The following is a 27,692-nucleotide window of genomic DNA, read 5'->3' as shown; positions in this document are numbered from 1 at the left end:
TAAAAGCAGTTCAGAAAGGAACCTGTTGAAAAAAGAAATGAGGTTTTCTGTTTCAAGGGAGTTTGTGTTAGGGTGCTAGAGGGAGAGAACTGAACAATCAAGCCAACTCAGAACAAAGAGCTTCACAGCTAAGCCGATAACATATTATAGCTGTAATGAACAAGAAAAAACGAGAGTATAAATTATTTTTGCAGTGCACACTGAAGGCAGAAAGGTTCTTATAATCATGGGTGATCAAAAGTAAAGCAGAACATTGACAATACATGTAAGACCTAGTCTCAAGTAACCAGATTTTTGACCATAAGCATAAAGTCTGGTCGAGTTTGGAGTGTATTCTGGCCAGATTGGCCCACTTATCCAAGAAAAGCTATCTGATTGACATGTAAAATGACTAATAACAGTTCGTTTTATTTTAATGTGCCATTTAGGGATGGGAGACTATGAAATGCCACTACAGTAATAAACCAACATGGAAAAGCTCATATAATTGTATATCAGTGATGTGTAGACTTTTTTCATTAGAATTTTTGTCAATCCAAAAGTAAGTAGTAAATTACTGGATACTTATTATCTAGTTTACTTGTCACCAATGGCCTCAAACAAAACTATGAATATCTTTCAAAGATGAGATACCACTAACCTGAAAAACTTTTTCAAATCCATCAACTAATTCCTTTACAAAAGCTGTAGCAGCCCTTTGCCTTGTAAGCACAACACTTTTGGGATGTTGACAGGGAAAAATAACTGAAGAATCATTCCTAAAGGCCCTGGTATATGAAATTAAAGAACGAACAGGTGTGATGTAATTTCAGACTAAATCTGGCCAGAACGAATGTTTCTAGTTTGTTTCGGTGGTTTGTAACATCTCGCCAGTGCAAACTTTCAGGTAAACTTGTATCAGCTGTTAAAACCTTGTTACTGCCATTGGTCAATGTCATTGGAAGGTGTGACCTGGAGCTCCACCTACTTTGAAGCCAACAGCTATTTCCTGTTATGCTGTTCAGTCAGTTAAGATCAATCAACATGAACACACTGGCGTGCAGGTGCAAATTTACTTACATCTGTACGATCATTCACGTAGAGACATTTTCCAAGACCATCTCGTGTGGCTTTTTAAAATTAGTCTAAAAAAGGAATCAAATCTACACAAATACTCTCAACTGCCCATTCACTCTATTGCTTGATAAGCTGCTTCACTTTTGTGCCTTCTGCAGTGAAAGTCATTCACACATCTGCCTATAGTAAGTTATTCCCCCTTTTATCATTATTCTTTTGTCTGTATTCTTCCCATTAACCCTCTTTTATACACCCACCTTTGCAGTAATATCAGTGTCAGTATCATACATTATCAGTGTCAGTATCATAAATTACAATAACAGAGTGTAATCGGCACATATTATGGCCACGTATAGAGTCTAAGCACATTAGCGTCATGAATGTAGAATGTAAACATGACAAATTACACATTGTCTACTGCATATATATTACTTTAAATCATCATCAAGTGGTAAAAGCAGCATCTTTTACTGATTTCATGCGAATTCTACTCATAGAATGAGGCAAGTCATTGATAACATATTTTAATGTCACATTAGTTAAGATTTTACATGTAGTCTTGTACGTCCTCATCTTGAAATGATCCTCTAAATCCTCCCCCAGCAGTGTGGCCAGTGTCTGAAAGTTCGCAAACAGTATGCCGTTGCTCAGCTGTTTCTAACTTCTTTTTGGCTCTGAGCAAATAATGAAGAATTCGCCATGAGTATACCGGGGCCTTAATCGAGCAAACACTACAGAAAGAGCTTAGAACAAAACATTTGCTACATCTCTGATCATAAAACACAAAGAAAGGGCAAGATAATACACCAAGCCAAAAAAGGTGGAAATTATTTCCAGAGTCCACTGTTTATAACTCCATGCCCCTACATTTTAGTTAAATAGTCCATTGTTTTCTGTGTATATGGGTCATGCTGACAATAAGAAAAAAGAGCTTTCCTTAATAAAGTAAGTTGTAGTGTGTGCTTGATTAATCACAGATGGATGTAGCCCAAACAATGCCCTGTCAATGTGGCAAGAGGGTCCTTAAAGGAGCCTGTTTGTTTTCGTATACCTTATTTCTGAGCCAACACTGCCAGAGGGAATGTCAAGAGTCTGACAAAACCTCATTTGATCTCTCTCCAGGAGAATCTGAATATCCATAACTCAAGCATAAATGTCACCCTGCTAGAGAAATATGCAACATGCTGACTTCGTGAACAAGAGGAAAATGCAGATGAAAACAGTGGGCAAAAACATTGTAAAGGTCGTAAAAAAAGAAGTGATGTTCTTGGGTGTACTTGTACCCAAAGGAGATTACAAGACTCAGTGTGTGCACTGGCGCTTGTATTATGGAAGTGCAGTAAATTTGAGACAAACTTTATGTCCAACCACACTGTTAAACATAAAATATGGGTGAAAGTCAACAAGGTATTTTATAGTGGACAGGGCAAATGATGGTTTGTTTATGGGTGTGTACTTATACAGTATAGGTCAATGACAAATAAAGATGTCTCAGATGATGAACAGGAGAAATCTTTTTTTTTAAATCTAGCTTAAACTGCAAGTTTTAAGTTCTTAAAATGGTATTCTTACATTATGAAAAGTGTTTTTATACAATTTTTTTATACTATCCCTCAAAAAAGATATTTTTTTTTTTTTTACTAATATAATGACTAGAGGCCGGCCGAGATTGGATTTTGCAAATACAGACAACTAAGGTGCTGGAAAAGGTTAATTACTGATTAATCTGCTGATAGTTTTTAAAATCGATAAGTTTAAATGAAAATTCGTAGTCTTTTTATTTCATATATATTTTTTGTGCTGTCAGTCCATTAACACTTTTTAATCGCGATTAATCGCATAATTTTTTGTAGTTAATCACAGATTTTGAAAATGCTGAAATCTGACAACATATACTACATCTTTTCCTGTCAAAATGCAAATCTTAGGAAAGAAAACAAAACAATATAATGCTTTATTAACATTTTCCAAACTAAGTCTTCAACAGTATAAAAATAGAAATGCACTAAAAAAAATGCACCAATTCTAGTAACATTAAACGTTTCCCAAAGTCTAAGTGGGATTGGAGAGTAAGTGAAAGAACTAGTCCCCACACAGGTTGCATTTTCATTGCAATGGTCATTAAATCTCTTAAACTCTCACACTCCACAATATTAATCACCCAGTAGACTATGGCTATCTGCTTTGTTTCAGCAATCGTGAAGCTGCATTCAAGATTCGCGTCAGCCCATCAGTGCTAGCGTCAACCGCCGCTTTGAAATCCACATGAAAAGCGCTTGCAAACAAAAATGTCTCATTCTGCGTTTTGGTGTTAGTTAAGACTTGTGTGTTTCTATGGTAATTCAAATGTGCCATAAATAGGCTGAAAAATACTTCTATCACAAGTCCCATCTAGGCTTGTTCTGTACAACAAATAGCATTAACTTTCCCCATCACTTTATCACTGACAGTGAATCACTGCTGTGTGTGTTGGTGGTGTGTCCGTCAGTGTAATGACTCCAGGCGGACACATTGCAAAGTTTCTGCCCTTCCAACAAGTGTTTATTCTAGTTTATGCTCTATTAATGGTAAATGTGTTAACTGCGTTTAAGAAAAGTGAACATGTTAAACTTTTTTAATTAATCGCATGCGTTAATGTGTTAAATTTGACAGCTCTAATATATACAAATATTTGTGTGTGTGTGTGTGGTCAGGATAGTCAGGACCACCACTGCACACAGCACGCCACGACCAGCGCAGTCCAACAATTGTTTATGCTGGTTTATGCTCTATTAACGGTAAATGCACTAATCACGATTAGGAAAAGTAAACGTTAAACGTTTTAAATTAATCGAATGTGTTAACGCGTTAATTCTAACAGTTCAAATTTTTACAATTATTTTTAATTATTATTCACAAGATATGAAGTTGGAGACACAATGTATGCACTGACGGGGCATGTTTCCATATAGTCAAATTAATTTTTTTGCATGCCCTCGCTTCAATTAAGAAGACTTGATTATCAAAATAACAAAATATGCATTTTAGTGAGGGTAAAAATATGGATGAATATTGTCAATGATGACAGATTTAGATACAACAAATCCCCAAGAGGTGGCTAGAGGCTTCTGTTATACTGTAGAACCAAGCTGTAAATAAAAAAAATAAAATAAAAAACAATATCGGCAACTATCTGCATTGATTTTTGTCAATAACCGATTGTTCTAAAAGCAACTATCTGCACTGATTAACTGGAAAACCAATATATTAGTCGACCTCTAATAATGACTTTAACTTTACAAATGTCAAGAGCTGTGACAATCAAGTAAAAATTAATGAACAAGTAAAAACATTTTTCAAGGTAAATTTTTAAAATATCATGAATTTCTGAATAATGAAGTTTATTTGATTAATCCATTTGACAAAGAACACCTGAACTAACCTTGCCATTTCATAAGAATGTAAAAATATCTTACATTTTGAAAAACTGACCTTGACACAGTCATGAGGGTCTACAGGGATCCTCTCTTTGTGACATAATTTCCTCTTTCATGGTTTTCTTGTCACATGACAACAGAATGGCTTCCTGCATTTTGGTTATACCACACTGGCTTCACTGCTAATATGTTAAAGAAATACTATTAATTGATTATGCCAAACTACCTTTAATGTTTTACTTTTTAAAAGCTGTCAGTCTTTTAATGAGACTTTAATACATTCTCCAGACAGTTATACCACCTAAACATTATGAACATCAATCCTCAAAAAAAATATCAAAATAAATTCAGGAATTAAAAATATTGAAAAGGTGTATTCAAGTCAGTGGCTGAATAAATTACATTATTAATATACTTTGTAGTAACTTAATATACAAAAAACACACAACCCCATATGGGAATCTGAGCGAATAATTCTAATTTCTAGCTGAGAGCTCATTTTATATACATCATTAACTCTATCCCCAGGATGTTGTTAGAATGCAAACAACCTGAGAGCATCACGCTGTACATCAGCGCCTGAACCTGTCTGAGACCTATAGAATATGCACCAAAATACATGACCAGATCTGCACGCTAAAATAGCCTGTTTGCTATCTGTGAAAACTCACTTATTGGTTTGCATGGAGAATGAATGTAATCAACCACCTGGTCCACTCCACTGTGGGAATTGTGCCACCATGATGACTAATGCAACCGTGATCGCTGGTGTTTTATTATATTAAAGAGAGACATTTTAGAAACAAATTGTGCTTGCGTGTCCACATAACTGTATTCACTTAATTCAGAGATAAGTGGTTGCACATGGTAGGTTTGGAATTTGAACAGAAATTCTTCCTCTTTCCCTCTCTAAACAAAGTCAAGCATTCACTTTCTGACCTACCCCCACACATGATACGACACACTATATCTGAGCAGAATGTACACAGACAGTCTCGGTGGTGGTCACAAATATTCATCACACACAACAACACAGAGAGGAACAAGGTGGGAGGCTGGCTGAAAATGAGCTAGGAGGAAAGAAAGTGAGAGAAAAAAGCGAAAAGAGAGCATGCAGTAGTACATGCCACAATTAAGGCCTCGTTCTACCTTCAATTTAAGCTGATTAGATGATATGCATGTCATAAGTATCTCTGCCATTACCATGGCAATACCACTGCTGAACAAGAATTTAAGAAACTCAGATCCAAAGCTGCTCCCCACTATACACTTACATGGTAATGATAATAAAAAAGAGAAAGATAAATAAGAGAGAAAGAGAAGGGATGAAGATTATATCAGGTACAGAGAAAAGAGCAGAGAATATTGGGGTAAACTGTGCCACTCTTTGTTTACATTGTTCTCAAGTTGAAATAAGAAAAAACTAATGCAACTAGCCTATTTATATTTCTGGATGTCTGCTATCAAGTGAAATAGGCCATAGAAATATGACTTATGAAATATGCCAAAAACAAAACCCCATATTAGGGGTAAGCTGAATCAGATGAAGGGGTACGATAAATCATATGGTTATACGTTCATTAAGAAATAAAATTCAAAAGTCTTAATTTGATGCACATGATTATTTTTTGTGACAATAAATGGAAGCACAACAAGATGACATGGTTGCTTCAATAATTTAGTTTTTCATCTCACATTTGCTTTTTATTACATTTTCGGTTAGGTTTAGGTTTAAAGCTGAAGATGTAACTTTTTCTGAGTCACATAATGTCTTTTTGCAAAAGTGTCACCATAGTCATGTCATTTCACGAGATCAGGTGCATTAATAACAGTTGAGCCATTGCTTTATCATGTAGCATCTGGCACACCTTGCGCCACAGATACCATTTGGGGAAAATGCTTCGTTTAATTTTAATGTAATAATGTAATTTTTTGGTAAATTGTTAGCAATAAATTTACATTGTTTTTTCAAATTGCAAGTCACCAACATGATATAGGCCTATATTATTTGACCTGCATTAGTTTGTGTGACAGGTCAGAGGGCGGGGCCGGGTCGTGATTCTGCACACCCGGCCCCTATTTGGGCTGATTAGCCCGAGAGTGATAAGGCCCGACTGGAGACGGCAGTGCGGCAGAGAGAAAGTTACGGACAGCTGTCCGACACCTATGTGAGTTTGTCTTTTGGTTTAAGTTCAGTATTAAAATATTATTTATATTGTTAAGCCGGTTCTCGCCTCCTCCTTTCCATTGATGTGTTACACTGGTGCCGAAACCCGGGAAGGAGGAGGGATGCGCCATAGTAGAGTTCTTGCCGCTACCATCCACCCCAAAGCAGCAGCCGTGGCCATCCGCCGGAGGATGGAGGAGCCCGGCTGCCTGGAAGCGGAGGAACAGCCGCCGACCGCGAGGGGAGGAGGGGCTTCCAACCAACCGCCTGGAGCGGTTACCGCTACCAGGGGTGGGGGAGACCACTACTATCCACCAAAAATGCGGTGGGGCATTCCATCCTCCAGGGGCTGGAGGACTGCCTCCGATCCACCCTGGGAGGCGCGGCTGTTGTCCACTAGAGGGTGGAGGAGTGGCCAAGGACCGGACAATGCCATATCGGAGAACTGGCAAGTAAATTATAATTTTTTCTCTCTCTCCTCTCTCTCTCCCGCTCCATGTTGGCCTTTTCCCTCTCTTTTTAAATGTTTTGTTAATTTGGCACATTCGCCGTTATGGCGTGTAGGTGCCACCTTTTTTTTTTAGTCCCTCCCCTTGTCCCCTCCCCTGATCCAGGTAGACGGGGATGACCTGCCGGCAGACGGGGCGCAAGGCACGCCCCCTCCTAGGGAAGGGGGGGGGGGATGTACATCATGCCGGGGGCTCCCCGGCCTGAGAGAACGGGGGAGGAATGTGGCAGGGCGGAGGGCGGGGCCGGGTTGTGATTCCGCACACCCGGCCCCTAATTAGCCCGAGAGGGATAAGGGCCGACTGGAGATGGCAGTGCGGCAGAGAGAGAGTTACGGACAGCTGACCGACACCTGTGTGTGTTTGTGTCTTTTGGTTTAAGTTCAGTATTAAAATATTATTTATATTGTTAAGCTGGTTCTCGCCGCCTCCTTTCCATTGATGTGTTACAGTTTGCTTTGCTTAAAATGAATTTTCCAAAAAGAAATATTGAATATCTGGTTACAGCTTTGCTTACTGGCAAATCATACCCCATTTTCCCCTTTATCATACAATATATTGCAAGAACTGGTTCTGCAAGTGGTAAGCAAAATTTGTCCAGAATACAGAATGCATACAAATGTGAAATACAATTGTATAAGACTGCATGCTAAAGCATTTATACAGAATACAGCTCTGAACAATCTAACAATAATAGCAAGCAGTGTGTAACTAATGATGCAGAGCTTTTGTAATCAATGGTGTTATAAGTTTGTGATTACTTTACTGCTGACTCTGAGAATCACTGATTTAGGGAACATTATTTTCAAGAGATGTAGAGCAAAAGCAAGAGAAATATAGTTCTGTAAAAAGTGCACGTTTTGGATCCAGGACAGAAATATAGCCAGATATGATGATGCATGATGAATTTTGGGACTGTATAAAAAAGCCATGTTTAATGCATACCGTTGTTGTAGCTGCAGAATAATTCAAGACAAATTAAATAAATTAAAGCTTCTGTTCTTTCTGTTCCTTTTAAAAGTGGTGTGTTGTTGTGTTGTTTAAAAGTGGTGTGTTGTTGTGTTGTTTAAAAGTGGTGTGTTTGAATGCAGATTCACTGCCATTTTCCCTCCGGCTCTTGCAATGTAACTTGAGCATTCTGGATGTGTATTTAATGACTGATATTTAAAAGATGATGTTGGTGCTAATCAGCACAAGTCTTCTCTCTGAAGTGTGCAGTGGTATGATGTTATGTCTTAAATGTTTCACTTTCTCCATTCATTTGTCTTGGTTTTTTTTTTTGGTTTTTTTTTTTAAATGAAACTCTTTCTGAGTTCCATATCCGAATTCTCCACAAACACTAGTTTTAAATTCCACCAAAGATGCCTCTTAAATTAAAAAAAAATTATTCCTATTGAGAGAACAGAGAAAGGGAGGACATAGAGGAATTCCTCTCTGCTAAATTCTTTTATGGGTCACTGTCCAGGGCCCTATGATTTCTACAATATGGAAAACACGGATGCAATCCAATCATAAAAACTATATTTTATATTAACTATAAAACTTGAAATGTCACGGAATGCAAAATTAATCAAATAAAAACAACCTAGTCTCGTAGAATAACCATTATTATAACAACATTTTTGAAAACTCAGTTTTACGTGCCACTTTCTACATTTTGCTGCAGTTTTCTGGTGAAATGAACACTAAAGGCGCTACATCAACTCTGCGTTTTATTCACTTTCACACAAATCACGGGTACTATGGCTGTTTATGACTTTATAAACACATATTTTTTGCTCTATTACTCACACACCACTATGCAATGATATCGAAACACTTTTACTCTAACGCATCATTTGAAAAAACTATATATTTTAACGCTTGTATTACAGACCCACCTACATTTACACAAGTATTCCAACATGATACGCCCAGCAAAGGACGCTCGGAGTGAAAGTGAAGTGAAGTGCCATAGAAGTGACACAAAATTACGTGGTTGCTTTAGTAAATGTGCTTTTCATGTCAAATTTGCTTTTAAAATACTATCGGTTAAGTTTAGGCATTGGTTAAGGGTAAGGATGTCTGTTTTGTTCACCTCTCATTTATCTTTTGAAACACTATATGTAAGGTTTAGGCTAAAGTTTTAGGTGAGGGAGGTATGCTTTATAATTAAAACATCCATCTAAGATTCACCTTAAATACCTTGTCTGATTACAAAATAATTTCGCTCTCTTGTGGCGCCCCCACTGAACATTTCACTGGGAAACTGCATTTATTTTGGTTTGAAAAAATAAAATATTTGATTTAAATTTAATCAAATCAGGCTGCATAAATATCGTGGTAGTCTTAGTGTGTGATTACTAAACTATGAAAGGCTGGGATTTAATTAAATAAATAGTCTGCATGTGCTGCATGCTTCAAAGTGAATGTGTTAAGCTGGCTGCTCATACACTGATAACACATCATCATAAGAATCAAGCGTACTCTGTGTGTAGATGACAGAGAGCAGAGTGATTATTAACCTTATAGTGCGCAGCGCATGCAGACTATATACTTACATAATTAAATTGCAACCTTTTTGTGGCTTTAATAAGCACATTATGCTATACAGCGAAGTGCTTATCAGGAGGTGTAAAGCTGTCATCAATTAAATACAAATTGAAAGTGCTTTGTTCGGCTTTCTGCCAAAATAAAAGATTATTTTAAGTAGACACATGAAATTGTGACAGAAATATATTCCTACTGTAAAGTAAAATGTAATATTCAATGTAGTAGTAGTAGTAGTAGTAGTAGTAATAATAATAATAAATCAATAATAATTACATTACATTTGAAAAAATGTTGAAAAAACAAAGTTAGAATTATATAATTATAAATTATAAAGTTGTGTTTTGGATTGTGCAGTGAGGATCTGTATAGAAAAATAATGGAACGTTATGTTTTAGTTAATTTGATTAGACAGTTTTATGATAATAAAATTGAACTAAACTTTAAAGCAATATTTAGAAAAAATCAAATTGAATACATAGAATTTGAGAAAAAAATAAAAGGGAATTTAGAAAAAAATTTCATAGGGCCCTAGTTTCTGTCCCTTTTAAAAAATAAGTTATATGGGTCACAGGAGCCATCACAAATAATGTATGCAGCTGAAATTTCCAGTACACTAAACTGTTCTCAAAAATACTGCAATGATCTTGCCACGTCTTTAGGCACCTTACGATTCAGTTTCGATTCAGGGCCTGATTCCAAACCTATTAGTAAATCTTTGAGTAAAAACTTAAGGGGCCGTTCACACAGAACATGTTTTTGCATCCATCCACACTGTTTTTCAATAATGTTTCTATTTAAACATGCAAGCTACATGCACAGATCTGTATTTTTAATGTTTTGTCTGTGTATGCTTTTGAATAGCGAGAATTATTTATGTAAAATTCAGATAATTTTTTGTGAATTAATCCAAAATAGTACGAAAAAGAATGCCGATGCATCTGTGAACCAATTTTTTCTCCTACACCTACAAACAGAAAGCAAGTTCCAAATGATTAAATAATAAAACATTTATTTAAATTCGTTTACACCTTTGTATGTACGCTCAAAGGTTCTAAAACACTTGTTTCACGGCTGGCCTCACTTTAAAACCTACTTATGCACACTGAGTTGCCTTTCAAGTACAAAAGGTATATCCGTAAGAAAAAGGGGTATAAAAACATTTGTGTTTTGTTCATTTTTTCCTTCATTGGAAAGGAATGCCATTGCAGAGTGATGTCATCCTTTTTTAATGCCTTACATTCCAAGCTGTATGGAGCTCTCAGCTAATGGCCGCTCTGAAGCCCGAGGAGTGTGTTCTGAATGACACAAGCACAAAAGACCAGAGAAGGCAGAGTGTGTGAATGTGGCAGAGCCTTTGAAGTTCAAATGAGCCATGTGAGTTCTTCTGCAGCAGTGGAAGTGCATGATCACAAAGGAAAAGATGAGATGAACTGGAAATGTATCCTGTGAGTGGCGCACACAAAACTTAAGACAGATATGTATGACGCAATTTGTCATACACGCGGTCCTCGGCTGTGTGCGTTGTCTGCGTATTCACTGCCCATTGACTGTACTAAAAGACTGTCACAAAGCAGTTGTAGTGCGAATGCGTTGAATGTGTTCCTATTCGTTCGCGATCACAAAAGTATACTCAGAAAGGCAACGTGGTTGGCTGGGCGTGATCTGATCCAGAACACTGAAAGGTAAGTATACCCGGTAGGGATGGGCAGATCAATACTAAAGTATCGATACTTCCGATACTGTTGTTGTATCAAAAATATCGATCCTCACACAAAAACATTGATTCTAATTTATTTCTTTTTAACTAGGGATATTATTATTTGGTTACCATGAACATGAACAATAATCATAAGCTTCAAAGTGAAATAAAAAGGATTAGGCTATATTAGAAAATACTTGTGCAGGATAGGAACTATTTCTTCTTCCGTTCATCTTAACATGCATGCTGAAAGACACAAGCAGACAAGCGCTTGCTCCGTCACAAGACTCGTTCAAACAAGAGGGATCAGTGCCTTGTAGCGATAATGATAGAAAATCAGAGAAACAGCTTCTGAACATTAGCGTAGTCTAGGGCAGGGTTTTTCAAATTTTTGATGGCAAGGACCCCCAAATATGACAACCACCTTGCAAGGAACCCCCTCCTAAAATATATAAAGGTTGCTATATTTTGTTGTGTATAAAGACCAGAAAAAAAAAAAAAAAAAAGAAAAATCTTTTTTTTGCTAGTGTAATATTATAAAGACAAAACTTTTTATATTGTTATTGTACTAAAACCTAAATTAATTATTAAAATATTATCTGTAAGGCTGTACCAATGTATCAGCCAATTATTGACCAAATTACCACTGATATAAACCTCCAATATCAACCATCATTTTTTTATATCTGCATTTTTATGCTTTTGATTGCATAAGCATGAAAACACTGATATGAAAAAACTGATGGTTTATTTATAATTCATTACATAAATTGATTGCAATGTATTAAGTTTATAATCATTTCTCTCTGTAATATGAAGAAATACCTACCAAAATAAATGAAATCCAAAAAAGTAAAGCATGGTGAATGTAATCATTTATTATATGAATTTGTAATGTTCTATCATAATACGTTAAATGTGAATTGTATTGTTTAAAACTGCAAAAACAGAAGTGCAAAAATGTTTTAGAAGTGCAAAAGTTTTTCCCCACATAAATCATTGTGTGATTCTTTTAATCTTGTATTTTCATTGCTCTCTTAAATTGACCTGTCAGCTGTTCAACAGAGCCAATCAATGTTCAATGGAAATTATTTATTGTTAGAGCAGTAAAATAGCATTTGTACCTCTTTGTACATTTTGAAAGCATAATTCCTAAGCAAAACAGTGATCTGACTAAATAAGTTATTGGCATACAGTCACATCGGAATCAGCCTGTAATTTTTTGTTAAAATCCGTTTTCTTTCGGCCAAAAATGTTCATATCTGTGCATCTTTCTCGGAAATTTTCCATGGACCCCCTAGAACCCTCTTGCGGACCCCTGGGGGTCCCTGGACCCCAGTTTGAAAACCCCTGGTCTAGGGCATACACTGTATGCCCACCTATCTTTCTTAGGATTTTGCGTATGCCTGCCTGAAATAAGTGATGATACGTATGGCTGCCAGAACAACGAGTAGTCTTTTCACCCGGAAACTTTTTCAATCTACTAACACGATGCCGCAGCACCGTTGAGTGAATTGTGTGTGTGTGTGTGTGTATATATATATATATATATATATATATATATATATATATATATATATATACAGGGGCGGACTGGCCATTGGGAGCACCAGGAGTTTTCCAGGTGGGCCGCTGGGTAATTTGGGCCAGCCTGTTGCTACATATTTTGTCCTACAGGCGAAATAGGCAGCCGCCCTGGGGTCCATCATGCCCACGCGGACCCCATTACAGAGCAAATATTCAATTAACTTTGTAAGGTAAAGCCATTCAATGGCTTTTATTTTGAAATAATTAAATTACCTCTATTTTGAAATTTCTTGCACATTGTGGCGCATTTCCATTTGAGCACATTAACTCTGTACCTCGTGTGGACCTCATTATTTGACAAACAAATCACAATAATTAAGTATAAGATTAGCTCTGAATAATCACAAAATGACAAATAACTGCAAGTTACAACAAATACAATAACAGCAGTGTAAATAAAATTGGCAAACATTAAAGCTATGAGCGGTACATAGTCATTTGCATAATTTATTCATACCGCAAAGCATTACTGGGAGCTGAAGTGCGGCTTGCTGAATAATGTTCATGCCTGATAAAAATGCAGAAAATGATTCATGAAAAATATTACTTTGTGGCTATTTGAGTCTTTGAGGCTTACTTTGTTTAAAGGATAGCAGAAACAGCACTTGTCAAAGTCACAAACAAACTCACATAGAGTGAAAATATGAGCAATTAATCTGCAAAGATCTACATTTTAAGAGGTATGTTTATTTATTTATTTATTTACATATATTTATATTGGTTTATATTTATATATGTACATATTCTGGCTAACTTTGTTTTCACTGATTTAAAAAAAATAAACATTTACACATAGTTATGTGTGTAATTGACATGAAATTTTAAGCATTGTCATCAGCGTCCTGCTCTGTGACACTTTCTTCATCTAACTATTTTAAACAACATTTTATGATCTTTTATAACTATATGCACATAAATAATATATTATTATTATACATGTTGTTTCCACAATGTCATATTAACAAAGACAATAGTTTATTTGCACTTCTAGAACAAAGTTGAAAGGTGATTAAGATCTTTAAAAACTTTGAAGAAATGCTGACTTGTCACAGCACATAAAATACACTTTCCCTTGTACTTTCACGTACATTTTAACCTTACATCTGGATGTTGGGAAAAAAGTTTTTCGGACATGTTATTTGTCTGAGCTATAAAGTGCTTATTTTTAGTGCTTTCTCTAAAAATGTATTTTTCAAATCATTTCAATTTATATTTGTAAGTAGGTAAACAATTTCACTATACACAGAAAATCACATTATAGTACACAAATAAAAAAAATAACCATTCATTCTTATGTAAGCTATATATGGAAATACAAGATAACGTGTTAACGTGAACATTACTACTCATTATTAGCTACAATGCTTAACAGTTTATTGCGTATTATGAATTAGTTTATTAGAGTAATAATAAAGTATTAACAATATTCATAGTAGCCTAATAAAAGGATATTTAATGACACATATTCATTTAAATACATATTTAACCTCGTTACCATTTTAATAAAAAAAAAAAAATGGGGGGGCTGAAACTATGGTTTTACTTCAGTAATACTGTAGTAGTAACCATGGTTAATTGTGTGATAACTATGGTTTAACTAAATCCCATGGTTAAACTATAGTTACTGTAGTGAAACCACAGTTAATTTTTTGCAAGGGTAAATATGACTAAATTATGACTAAAAATTATATTTTAAATTACCCATTTTATCCCAAGAAATCGCAAAAAATAATAAAGAAAGAAAGAAATTAATAGAAGTATCGGTATTGGTATAGATGACATTGGACTTGAAATTATTGGTATTGGATCGAAAAGAAAATAAGTGGTATCGCCCATCCCTAATACCCGGGCCTTCAGACAGTATTAATTGCAGATGTTCAATACTAAGGGTTAGGGTTTTAAGTATGTTTGAGAAATATCAATGCTGCCTTGCAAGTACTTTGATGTGTATGAGGTCTTATAAACCTCTATGTCTGAATGAATCCAATAATGTTCTTATCACCAAAGTGAGTCCATTTTAATGTCCATTCAGCTGTTTTCAAATATGGTCTTATAGGATGGTGGAAGGATGCCAGTGTATTGCAGGCAGTATGGGTAGTGTTCAAGACAGTCCCTATAGTTTTTATTTCTCACCACTTAGCTGTTATAATTATATTCTCTTTCTTTTTCTATTCTCACTCTCCTTCTATCAAACTGTACCATTACCATTTCTCTACTTAACTATATTAATCCATTTTACTCCTCTCGGGTCTCAAGTCTTTTGTCTTATTTTGCCTTGGGATTACAGCCAGTCCTCTCCTTTTTTTTGCCAATCCCCTCCAAATTTTCTCTATCACCTAAACTTTTCTCAATCTGTCTCCCGCCTACCATCTGTATCTAGGCTCTATTCCAGTGGTCAGGCTTGTCGGCTGAGTTCTCTCCAAGGGTTCATGGACTGAGAGAGTTAGGTTAATGCTGACATGTGTTTGCAGAAGGAAGTGTGGTGGTTTTCAGTCCCACATTCTTCACAACGGCCTTGTTCTTTGCAAAGAGTACCACAATGTGATGAAGGACATCTCTGTTACATGGATGCTGTATTCTCAATCAGAGAATGCCTTAGTGTTGAATTTTTTTAAATATCCCGGTGACTATTTTCCATATAATGAAAGTTAAAGAGGATTGGGTCTGTCAAGTTCCAAAATGAAGAAAAAAATAAATCATCACATAAATATCATAAAAGTATTTCTCACCTCTGCTGTTGCTCTGTAATCAAACATGGCAGTTTTAAATGTGCTGCGTAAGGTTTGACATTATCATGAGACACACAAGAGCCAATGCCGTTTGCTGTCAATGATGTCAACGCACCATTTTTCTAATCCATGTGACTTTTGTAGTACATTTGAGAGCTTAGGTTGGGGGAAAAGATTATCAGTGAATAACGACTTAATTTTCAGTCTGTGCCTCACACAATGCTTTCATGTGGCTTCAGAAAAAGACCTAAAGGCCTCTTTTATAATACTTTTATGGCACTTTATGTCATTTTGGAGCTTGAATTGACAGTCCCCATTATCTTATATTTTATGGAAAAGAGCAGCCATGATATTCTTAAAACATTCACCTTAGTGTGCCACAGAAGAGATAAAGTCATATGAGTTTGGAATAACTTGAGTAAATGATGACAGAATTTTTGATTTTGGGTGATCTATTCCTTTAGCACTTCTTTAGCTGTATATAATGATAAGATAATTGAGATTACAGACGTCATCTTTTTTCTTTCTTTTTTTTTTTTTTTTGACAGTTTCTTATTAATGTCAGCCAGTTTGGCCTTTGCAACTAAATGTAAATGTCATTAATGGCATGAAAAACAAATAGAGAATGATGAGTAATAAAAAGAAACAAACAAACAAAAAAATAATAATAATCTGTAAATGTTCCTCTATTCTGGCTTTCTTTTCCCTTTTTCCCATATACCATTATCAAAATTAGCAGACCTAAATTTCTTGATCCTTGTGTAATTTCCCTTTATTACCTCATCCTTCACTCTGTCTGTTCCTCCTGCTCATTATAAGGCTCTTTCAAGCACTGCCAGCAGTGATGGCTATACAACACAAGACCATAAAACACCAGCACAAAGCCAATGACAAGACACTTTGCTCTCATAGAGAGGCAAGGGGGAGGGAAATGAAGAAGGAAAATGGGAGAAATAAGACAGATGGTAAATAATGCACAATACAGAACAGTGATGAGGGAAATGTGAAAGAAAAGAGTGAACAAGAGTGGAATCAAGATAAGAATGAAAGCAAGGTTATCAAAGCAAAGGTGAGATAACAAGACAGAGTGACAGAGAGAGTGAGATAAGAAAAAATTTGAATAAGGATGAAGTATTTGTTATTATTATTGTAAACATGCAGCAGATGGCTTCCAGTCAGAATTTAAATACATAACAGCTCACTAGCAGCACGACAACCATAGGGCTTAAAAGAGCCCTATTCTTCAAACAAAAGACGTTTGTGTCTGAAGGAGTTTAGCTTTGGCATTCAGTTGTATTTGTCAGAGTTGAAATTAACACATGACCAGGTTTTGACAAAATCTGTTGACTTTTTTATGCCATTTCTGTGCTTATAGAGCAAAATCAGCAGAATTATGTGGAGCAGTCAAATGTGTTAAATAGAGCTATTAGTAATACACCTTTATTGGTCGAAGTTCATGTAGTTCAACTGGTAGAGCATGACACTAGCAAATCTCCAAACTGCAAATGTAGGAATTGAATTTGGACTTCTTAGCACAATGACATATTTCTATATTTCTATATCACTTTGCGCCACTTCATTTACGTACAATACACCCACAGTTTGCGTGCCTACACCCACAGTACCACCCACACTCCCACCCATACCCACTTGTGCTTTGCGCTGGCACTCATGAACATTGGATAAGATACTGTGCACGGTCTTAGCATGTAGCTAAGACTTCTTTGTGCACAAGACTTAAGAGACAAACAATTACCCCTCTTATAAGGTCACACATACTCTTTCAAGAACAATCTACAAGAATAATTTACTACAGAACACAGTACATTTACTACACAATTTTCTGTTATAATAAGAGAGCACAAGTAGAGTAAGATTTAGGTCTGGCAAATAGGATGATGTAATCGGAAATCAACGATGACTGACATTTACCCCGATTATGATTGCAATCAGTGTAATCGTTCTTCGCAAAGTTTTTTTTACATATCACCCAGCTCAAGATTCAGAGATTGAGTTAGGATTAAAGTTGCAATATGTAACCATTTTCATGTAATATTTGCCTTTTTTTGCCAATGTGTGAACGGCTTGTAACGCAACATAAAAAATGAGCCCTTCCCGGACTTCCTAGGTTAGCTATTAAAACCTGTAGACTGATTTTCATGCGAAGGGAGCGGGTCACTTTTGCCAGGAAAATCCAAAGGATGTGACGCTTATGCATGCTCCTGAGAGCCTTGCCTCAACTGTCTGCAACACTAGGTAACGTTATCTTAGAGATGGAATCCAAAAAACGTCCGGCTCCCAGCACAATGCCGACTCCTTCACAAACTCTGAGTAAGGTCATAAAAAAAAAAAACATTTATCTACTGAATCCCACCTGGCTAAGCAGGAATGTGATCATAGTCGAGCGAAAACTAGAGTGAACATCGGCAGGGCATTTGATTCCTGGAGGGACCTTCGTTCGGTTTTGGGGATCAAAACCGACCCTGAATTGGCATTCTTCTTATGGGACAGGTAAGCTTACATAACTGCAAAGCATGTGAAATATAGTGCCATAAGGATTGATCTGTGTAATTTTAGCTAACTTGATCTTGCCTGCTAACGCTGACGAATTGCAAGCTACCTTGCTTCATAACTTTCAAATAATTTCAGCAATCTTCTCTTTATATTAAAAGTCAGGTATACAGGATAAATTTAAGCAAATACACTGGTTTCTTATTCGTAGTACAACATATGACATACAAAACATACAATAGTGCAACATAACTGCAGTGCAACAGTAAACTGTCTGGTATAGTTCGGTAGTATGTAGCTGTATGTGTCAGTATGCTTTGTTAGCAGATAAGTAGTTTTAGATTAGTCTCAAAATTTGTAGTAAAACAATCATAACTGTTTAATTTTAATTATGCTACCACATCTTTCAGCATGATGCCGGTGAATCACGTTCAGTCTCTTTGTACGTTACATCATTGTTTTGGTCGATGCTCGCTCGCGTCCCTATGGAGTGTGGCCACAAGCACGAGCAGCAGGTAGCTGGCTGCAGTTCACTTAACGGCCACAGGTGTCATTAATAACAAGGGTTTCTGAATCTTATCTACTGCACCTTCAAGGATGTTAATGAATAATTAATGATCGATTATTCGTCTTTAATAATTTGATTGTTCAGAAATCATGCCAGCAGATGGAGAAAAGACTGTCTATACAGTCATCAGCTGCTAGACGGCGCACCGCCGTTTGTGCGCTGCATGTCATGTCCTGTCAGCAACACAGAATGAAAAACACAGACGTGCATCTTTCACTTCCTTGATAATCATCAAGCATTTCTCTATAGATCAACATTACATTTACGGCATAAACCATGATAGTGTGTTACAGTTCAACATGACAACATGCACTGTTGATCCACCTGTCTTCCTGTTTCATCCACACTGACAATCATGTTAGTTCTAAGCGGAAGAGCATGCAAGTACATTCACCTGAAACACCTTGGAATATCTGCATTTCATGTTTTCACTGTTTGCTCACATTTCAAACATTTCCATCCAAAATTTAGCAAAAAGTAAAAAGACAGCTCTTGCACTCAGCACCTGATGAGATTAGTCATGATAAATGTGAGAAAAGAGAACTGAAGGCAGAAGAAATCTATAAATCACTCTCTCCTGTATGTGTGCTATTTGCTAGGCCATGTATACCTATAACTGACCAGCTGTTTTAGACACACACCCTGTCGAGGAAGAACGCCACTCTTCCAAATTGCAAGAGTGGTTCATTGTGACTTGTTTAAACTGAAAGCATTTTAGTGAACCCTCATTAGTACTATCTGTGCAAACTTTAAAAATACAGCCTTCCCAAGCATTATATCGAAGTAGTAAGGCATCAAGGCACGTCTGAAAATGTCTGAGTAACATCCTGTTTACTAAATTTTGAAGGCAGCATAGATCCTTCCTTTGATATCCCACAATCTTGTTTCACAATCCATGTACTTCAGCAGTTGGTGGAAGGAATAAAAATAGTGTCTGATGGAGTTGTTGAAAGAAATCAATCAATTCATAAACATCCATACAATTTTTAAATCCATTTGTACAACTAAATAAGAATTGTAGTCATGAAATAAATTATTTGCTTGGTTATATCTAAGATCACCTGAATTTGTTCTAGATTAACATTTACCAGAAAATGACATACACAAATTTAAATGTTTGTAATTCATGAATGCTTTGGACTACAGACCTAATCTTGGTCTTGTTTGAAATAAGACACTTAGTGGTTTATTGTTGAAGTGAAATAATTGATATAAGTGAAATGATAGAAGTTTAAGTTTATTTTAATGAAAATGTACTCCTCCAAACTTTTTTTCTTTATAAAAATATATAGTATAAAAACGGTCTCCGGTGACCTAAAAAAATGCTATGAAGTAAAAGCCATAAGTCTTACAAAGTTGTCTATAAAATTTCAGCTTGATATGCCATAACATTTGTTTGCTATAACATTTTGTTTAGGCGCAGTACCCAACATGGCCACTGGATGTCATCCAAGCTCTAGTTGTTGATTAAAAACTTAAAAGGTGGTAATTCATGAATGCTTTGGACTACAGGCATAATCTTGGTCTTGTTTGAAAGAAGATACTTAGGGGTTTATTGCAGAAGTGAAATAATTGATATAATTTAAATAAAAAGTAATGGAAGCTTAAGTTTACTGTAATGAAAATGTACTGCAATAAACTTGCACCAAACTTTTATTCTTTTATAAAATATATATATAAAAGCTGTGCCTGGTCATTCTAAAAATGCCAGCAAGTCAAAGCCATAAGTCTAATCAAGTTATGTTTCAAATTTGAGCTTGATTTAACAAAATATGAGGTTGCACTGACATTTTGTTTAGACTCAGTACCAAAAAAGGCCACTTGGTGACATCCAAGCGCTACTTGGTGAATGGTTGCTGGCTAGTCCAGTCCTTATCAAAAAGTATCATCTGGAGACCTTTTGCACATAAAACAAAAAAAGATTGTATTACAATCATTTGAGTAAGATGGTTTTACCTACATGAATCTGACAGAAATCAATAATTTGTCTCTATAAAAATGTATAGTGACAGTCTTACAGCTATTTTCCCCAGCAATAACAATTTTCCAGTAATTATCTCTTTTTTTATCTCACTATTCGAATTGATCAGATACTATCATTATATTAGTAAAGACTGAACATTTTACAGCTATTTTCCCCAGTAATAACAATTTTCCAGTACTTATCTCCTATTATCAAACTATTCAAATAGATCAGATACCATCATTATATTAGTAAATATTGAACATACGAACAAAACAAAAAAATATGTACAGTATAAACTTACCGATCTTGAGCGGAGTCTGATGGCTGAAAACAACTGAAATAAAACGTCTTTTCATTGGCTGAATGTTTTCAAAAAGGCAAGATTGCGATTGGTGTGACAACACAGGGAAGGGCATTCCAAACTGCCCCAGTGCTCATTAGCTTTTCTGAAAGACACGCTTACCATCATTGGACAAAACATTTTGAGGAGGGCTGTCCCAGTTCGGAAACTACAAAACTCCTGTTCATTAGACTACAAACATGTCGCTAGGCTGTTATACAAAGGAAACACAGCAAAGAAAGAACATTTGAACATGCATCATAATGCTCTTTGCAAACATGATACATCAACCATGGAGAATCTTTTGATTTTTCTTTATATTCTCAGTACTTTTGGACTAAATCTCTTGATGGATTTTATGTTATGAACCTCTCGTGATACATAGCAAGCCCGATGATTGCATGATTGTACATCTGTGCATCGTGATTTCATAATAAATGTCCTTGTTTCCATTATGAGATTTTTTTGGCACTAATTAATCCATTACTGTAATTACGTCATTCAAATCGCAAAAAACTGGGCATATTTAGAAACTAGAGACTTAGAGCTTTAAAACTATATAATATCAAGATTAAAGTCGAATTTGAAGGTAATATAGTCCAATAAACATAAAAAAAAAAACAATTATTATCTTCCCTGAGGTCCACTGATAATGTTAGTAAAGTTGTTTTTTTTTCTGCCTTAAAGCAGGTGAGTTGAATGTGCTTTAAGCCCTGATAAAAATAAAATTTACCAAGAGAAAAAACAGAACAGTTTGTGTTGGAACCCTGAAACCTTTCAGTGCAGACCTACTATGAACTCTGAATTGATGATATATGCTTCTGCAGAAGTCACAAGTCAGTGTTATTTCAACTTCATTAAAAAAAAAGTGTTTACTAGCCAAATTCCCAGAGTAGAACTACACTACCCATAATCCAGAAGAGAGATCCACCAATCAGAGAAGTCGCTATGACCATGGAAGCGAACACCAGGTCGTTCTCCATAAACTCTCAAACTACTTTTCATTTTACTTTTAAATTATGGATATTTGCTATAAACTTAAAATATATTGTTTGTACTGTATATGTATAGTTTTATACTGTTGTTTCTGATTTGATTACAGCATTTGCAATGCTTCATGGGAAAAGCAGTTTATTCCCTCATTAAACAAACTGAAGTACAGCATTTTCATTTACTTTTTCTCCTTCTTCACAATCGATGTAAGTGTGATCGATCTCAGAGCTGGTTGGTTTAGTTCATGGCTTTGCACACTTTATTGAAGGTTTCTTTTAATCCCTATGGACAATATGAATGGAAAAAATACTTCCGTAACTAAGATGTGCTCTATATGAAAATGTATAATCCCAAACAATTAAGAATGACTCTCAGTATGTTCACACACACACAGATCCATACTCTTATAAGGTTAACACATTCTCTGTGATTTTCAACCAATTAGTCACAAAATCCTCTCAGCACGAACTATTTGTAGGAGTGGGAACATCACTGGGTTTTAATTTGGGGCGACACCCTTTAAGAGCATGTCTATGTAAGCAGCACATCATGCCCTTAGGGGACACAAGCTCTGACAGCTCCAAAGCCCCCACTGAGTGAGAAACAAGAAAGTACAAACCGCAACAATGAACTGTGTGAATAGTGGAGAGAAGAATCATGTAGGGTTGCATGACAACCATTATGAGCTGCCCTTATTTTAGCTAAAGTGTTTTCTTATCAAGCCTGTCAACGTGAAATTACTTCCACATTACTCTAGGGCAGTCAACCCCACAATAGTGTGCATGTTGTAATACAATAACATGCTCTAACTACAAAAGTACTTTTCATCGAATTAAAAAATAATGCTTTGGGTGTTCTTATGTGATGCATTTTTAAAACTAAAGCCACTTTGAGTTTAGCGCACAGTATATTTGTGTTTGAGAAACAACAGATGTTTTTTTTTTACAGGAAGCACATTCGTCTCGCATGCGTCATTGACACAGGGGACAACTTTGAGGGTTTTATTGCTTTTTGGAGTGAAATTCAAGCATTTTTCCAGCACTGTCAAGGTACCAAAATCAACTTTTTCTTGCACCTTGAAGCTTTAAATATTATCCAGTTCAAAATGTATGGCGAAAATGCAATGATGAAAAAACATCCTTTGTGATTTCAATATTATGTTAACTGTAAAACTGAACGTTTCAAGAATTGTTTTACACCCAAAACTATAAGACTAAAACCACATCCACATTAATCCTTTTTCATTTGAAAATGCATTGATTTTGCTACATATCTATGTTTTCCTCCACCGAAAACGTAGACTTTCGAAAGTGCTCTCCATAACCTCATACATTGGAAAATGATGAGCATGGAAATTGAAAATAGAGGTTTTTAAAGATAAACAGATAAGTGTGGACATGGCTTAAAATCCTCAATATGATTACAACCAAAATCTTATATCCACACACAGGGCTGGGAGATAAAATGAAATAGATATTTATTGAAAAATAAACAACAACAAAAAAAAACATTTGATATCCATGATTAACTTTTGAGTGATTTCCAATATTTATCCTATGTTCTACATCTAGACGATCGGATCCGGTATGTGTTGATAAAAACGCAAACAGTTTGGCAAAGTTATACAGACAACTAGTTAACTGAATCACAATCATGAAATCAGCCTGTTAGGAAGTAGTAGCAGACAGCCCTGCTGTCATGGAAACTGTCAATGAGGCTGGGTAGCCACTAGCTAGCAGCTAGTAGCTAGCTATCCAGCTAATTTAACGTTGTGTATCAAACAAGACAGCACTGACAATGCAATACAACAACTATCGACTGAACACAACAACAACTCTGAATCCAACACCATTGCTGTTTATTTACAGTATGTACTATTTAGTTAAACGTTTTTCATGATTCATAGCGCTGTCACAGGCAAGAACATATTTCTTCTTCTTGTGATGTTTATTGCCGGTTGGCAAATGTCAGGTGAAGATGATGAAATTTGCTAAATGTTATCAAAAAGAGGTCACACACCTTTTGTAGGACTAAATCCTGAACTGAGTGTGCTTTAAAGGTAGCTTACCCTCTGGAGTTTACTTGTAAACAAACAAGTTGTTTAATTCATTCTTGAGGTCCATGGTATGAAATGAATATCTTGATAAATATCATTATTGTGATAATTTTTTTTTTGGCCATATCACCCAGCCCTGTCTACATACTGCTGCCACACCCACACTAACACCTCGTCCTAACCAGACACGGCGCAATAAGATTCCAACGTCAAGCACTCTGTCTGTTCAAACCAGAAGCGACATGACACTATTCATACACTAAAATGATGATACATGACAATAAAATCAGAAATCAGAACAGTCAGATGGAAGAGTTTGTTTATTAAACGTAACTCATTTTCTCACTGAAGCTGCATATGGACATACGCCTTCTACAGCAAGCCCCCAGGGAATAAATATACAATACACACATACACAGGGCAATATTACTTTATGAATCGCATCCTAATTCAGTCTGTTACCATTGTTTAAGTTCACGCGGTACTCCTGTTGTTATTTCGCCGATCTCCATGTGACAGGGAAGCGGAGAGAAAGTTTGAAGGAGTTTGTCGGTTTGTCTCCACCATTCTGAATTGCCGTGTGTGTGTGTGTGTGTGTGTGTGTGTGTGTGTGTGTGTGTGTGTGTGTGTGTGTGTGTGTGTTTGAGTGACAGACCTCCGACTGTAGAGAATGAGACCTCAAGCACAATGGTAGGTGCGTGACATCCTCGGACAAAATCAAGTTGTTCTGAACTGGCTAGTGAGATGCCGGCTTTAATACACTCACTGAGAACTTTATTAGGAACACTATGGTCCTAATAAAGTGCCCAATGTGGCCCTCAGCTTTTGAAGCCAATCCGCCTCAAGGTTTGATGTGTTGTGCACTCTGAGATGACATTCTGCTCACTACAATTGTACAGAGCGGTTATCTGAGTTACCGCAGCCTTTCTGTCAGTTCGCACCAGTCTGGCCATTCTCTGTTGACCTCTCTCACCAACAAGGCATTTCCATCCACAGAACTGCCGCTCACTGGATGTTTTTTTATTATAAACATTTTTTTTTTGTTTTTTTTTTGTTTTGGGCACCATTCTGAGTATATTCTAGAGACTGTTGTGTGTGGAAATCCCAGGAGATCAGCAGTTACAGAAATACTCAAAAAAGCCTGTCTGGAGGGCCTGGGTAGCTCAGCAAGTATTGACGCTGACTACCACCCCTGGAGTCGTGAGTTCGAATCCAGGGCGTGCTGAGTGACTCTAGCCTGGTCTCCTAAGCAAACAAATTGGCCCGGTTGCTAGGGAGGGTAGAGTCACATGGGGTAACCTCCTCATGGTCGCGATTAGGGGTTCTCGCTCTCAATGGGGCATGTGGGAAGTTGTGCGTGGATCACGGAGAGTAGCATGTGCCTCCACATGCTGTGAGTCTCTGCGGTGTCATGCACAGCGAGCCACATGATAAGATGCGTGGATAGATGGTCTCAGAAGCGGAGGCATCCGAGACTTGTCCTCCGCCCCCCGGATTGAGGTGAGTAACCGCGCCACCACGTGGCCCTACTAAGTAGTGGGAATTGGGCATTCCAAATTGGGAGAAAAGGGGATAAAATATAAAAAAATAAAAATAAAAAAAAGCCTGTCTGGCACCAACAATCATGCCATGGTCAGAATCACTGAGATCAAATTTTTCCCCCATTCTGATGGTTGATGTGAAGATTAAATGAAGCTCCTGACCTGTTTGTGCATGATTTTATACATTACACTTCTGCCACACGATTGGTTGATTAGATAATCACATGAATATGTAGGTGTACTGATGTTCCTAATAAAGTGTTCAGTGAGTGTACTGATATGAGAAGGATTTAAAACCATTTGTTGACTGGGCTGCCTGGAGCAAAAAGGCATTAATTTAGCTACGTTTACATCTCTTATCACAACTGGAATTGTATTTTCCTCCACCAAAAATGGAGCGTTTCAAAAACACTCTCCATTATTGCATACTTTGGAAAATGATGATGTTAGGAAACTGAAAACGTAGTTTTCAAATGAAAATGGATTAGTTTGGATGTGGAAATGTATGTGATGTGGCAAAGCGTCATATAGGGGTAAGGTTAAACGTGGGAGAAAACAAATCCTGGTCACTATAATAACTCAATTCTTTGGGGAAATGAAATGAAATACCCAATACATTTTTTATTTTAGAACATTCAAACATTCATAGTTCAAGTTCATTTCAAACCTTGGAAACATGAATGTTAAATTCAAGACTTTTCCAAACTCTTACTCTAAACTTTGCACCAAAACATGTTAAATAAAGTACATACCGGATTGAGGCATTTTCTCAAAATGTATGACATGATTATTGATTTCACAAAGCATATAAATAAAGTGTAAGAATGCATGTGTTTGTATGTCATGGGTCCTCTTATTGTATGGTTTTAACACACTTTATCTGGCGAGTTCATTCAGTGTGTATAAGAACACTATTAACTCAACACCAACAAGCACAACAAATGGCCTCAACAAGCAGCTGCATCTCCACACTGAGATCAGTGTCATCTCTTACAGTTTGTTATCTGATTGGTTTTAACAGCTGTCTGTTTAGAACTCTTGTGAATTCTCAATGCAAAGTCCACCAACCTCTCACCACACACCGAGTTCATTAACCACACAAACACAAACCAGTTGATGTAAATGTGTGTTTTGTGAAAAATGCAATCTCAAGTCTTGGCTGGCCCAAGATTCTTAAATAAAACACTATCATAAACACTTATTTTAAAGCTTTAACCTCTGTGTGAAAGAAAAATGAACAGAAAGACCCTCAACAAAACTCATAAAATGAGGTAATCCCAATTAACCATAGCCAAATGATTATAGTCAGTGTATGTTAAGAATACTGTACTTATTATCAGGACAAGGTCTTAGCATGTAGTCCATGGTAACTGTTCATACAGTTTATTAAATGCAAGTCCAGTTAAAAAGATAAGCCCTCTTATCCCGTAATAAATAAATGCAGGTTTCCTTTAACTTACCTCGGCATGACCGTACACTACAGCCAAAAGGAAAACCACAGCAGGAAAACATCGAAACATCTGTAACGGCGCAGCGGTTGGAGGGAAGTATGAGAAAAAGACACAGAGAAAAAGACATTACAAACACCGAAAGCGTTCAAGAAAATAACATACAAGTTGTTTAGATGGTGTAAAAGGTTGTACTTAACGTTCTGGTTTCTCACCATTTTCGGAGAAAGAGCCGGTTGAGTGTGTTGGAGAAGAAGAAAGCGCAGCGTCTCTGTCCGCTGTAGACTGTGAATCTGAGGATGTGATTGCAGGAAATTCGAGCAGCGCTCAGGAATCTGTTTCTTCCCCCCTCCGTGACGTGACGTGGCCCGTGAAAAGCCGTGGAGCAGATCCAGATAAAGCGAGCACAAACACTTCTCACTTTAGTGAATGGCCGCTATAATTGCTGTCGGCAATCACAAACTGTGCATTGCTGAAACATTTTACAGTACATCTTAGGCTTGCCTACATATTTTAGGTAAATGCAAATATAACATAATATAATATAATTAACATTTCCTAAAGGGAATACTATAGC

General features: G+C 36.5%; 1 protein-coding gene across 2 annotated transcripts in view; it reads right to left on the bottom strand.

The window, feature by feature from the left end:
- fstl1b (follistatin-like 1b) overlaps positions 1-27,461 on the bottom strand; it is a 58,646-nt gene extending 31,185 nt beyond the window's left edge. For both annotated transcript variants that reach the window (XM_051708558.1, XM_051708559.1), the window contains exons 1-2: positions 27,331-27,461; positions 27,128-27,187 (exon numbers count right to left, since the gene is read on the bottom strand). In XM_051708558.1, the coding sequence (XP_051564518.1) occupies positions 27,128-27,187; positions 27,331-27,333 (63 nt within the window). In that variant the 5' untranslated portion in view covers positions 27,334-27,461. The remainder of the gene's footprint in view (positions 1-27,127; positions 27,188-27,330) is intronic.
- Between the last annotated feature and the right edge of the window lie 231 nt (positions 27,462-27,692).

Source organism: Myxocyprinus asiaticus, chromosome 10 (assembly GCF_019703515.2).
Source record: "Myxocyprinus asiaticus isolate MX2 ecotype Aquarium Trade chromosome 10, UBuf_Myxa_2, whole genome shotgun sequence".
Taxonomy (NCBI): domain Eukaryota; kingdom Metazoa; phylum Chordata; class Actinopteri; order Cypriniformes; family Catostomidae; genus Myxocyprinus; species Myxocyprinus asiaticus.
This window is presented reverse-complemented; position numbering and strand designations above follow the sequence as displayed.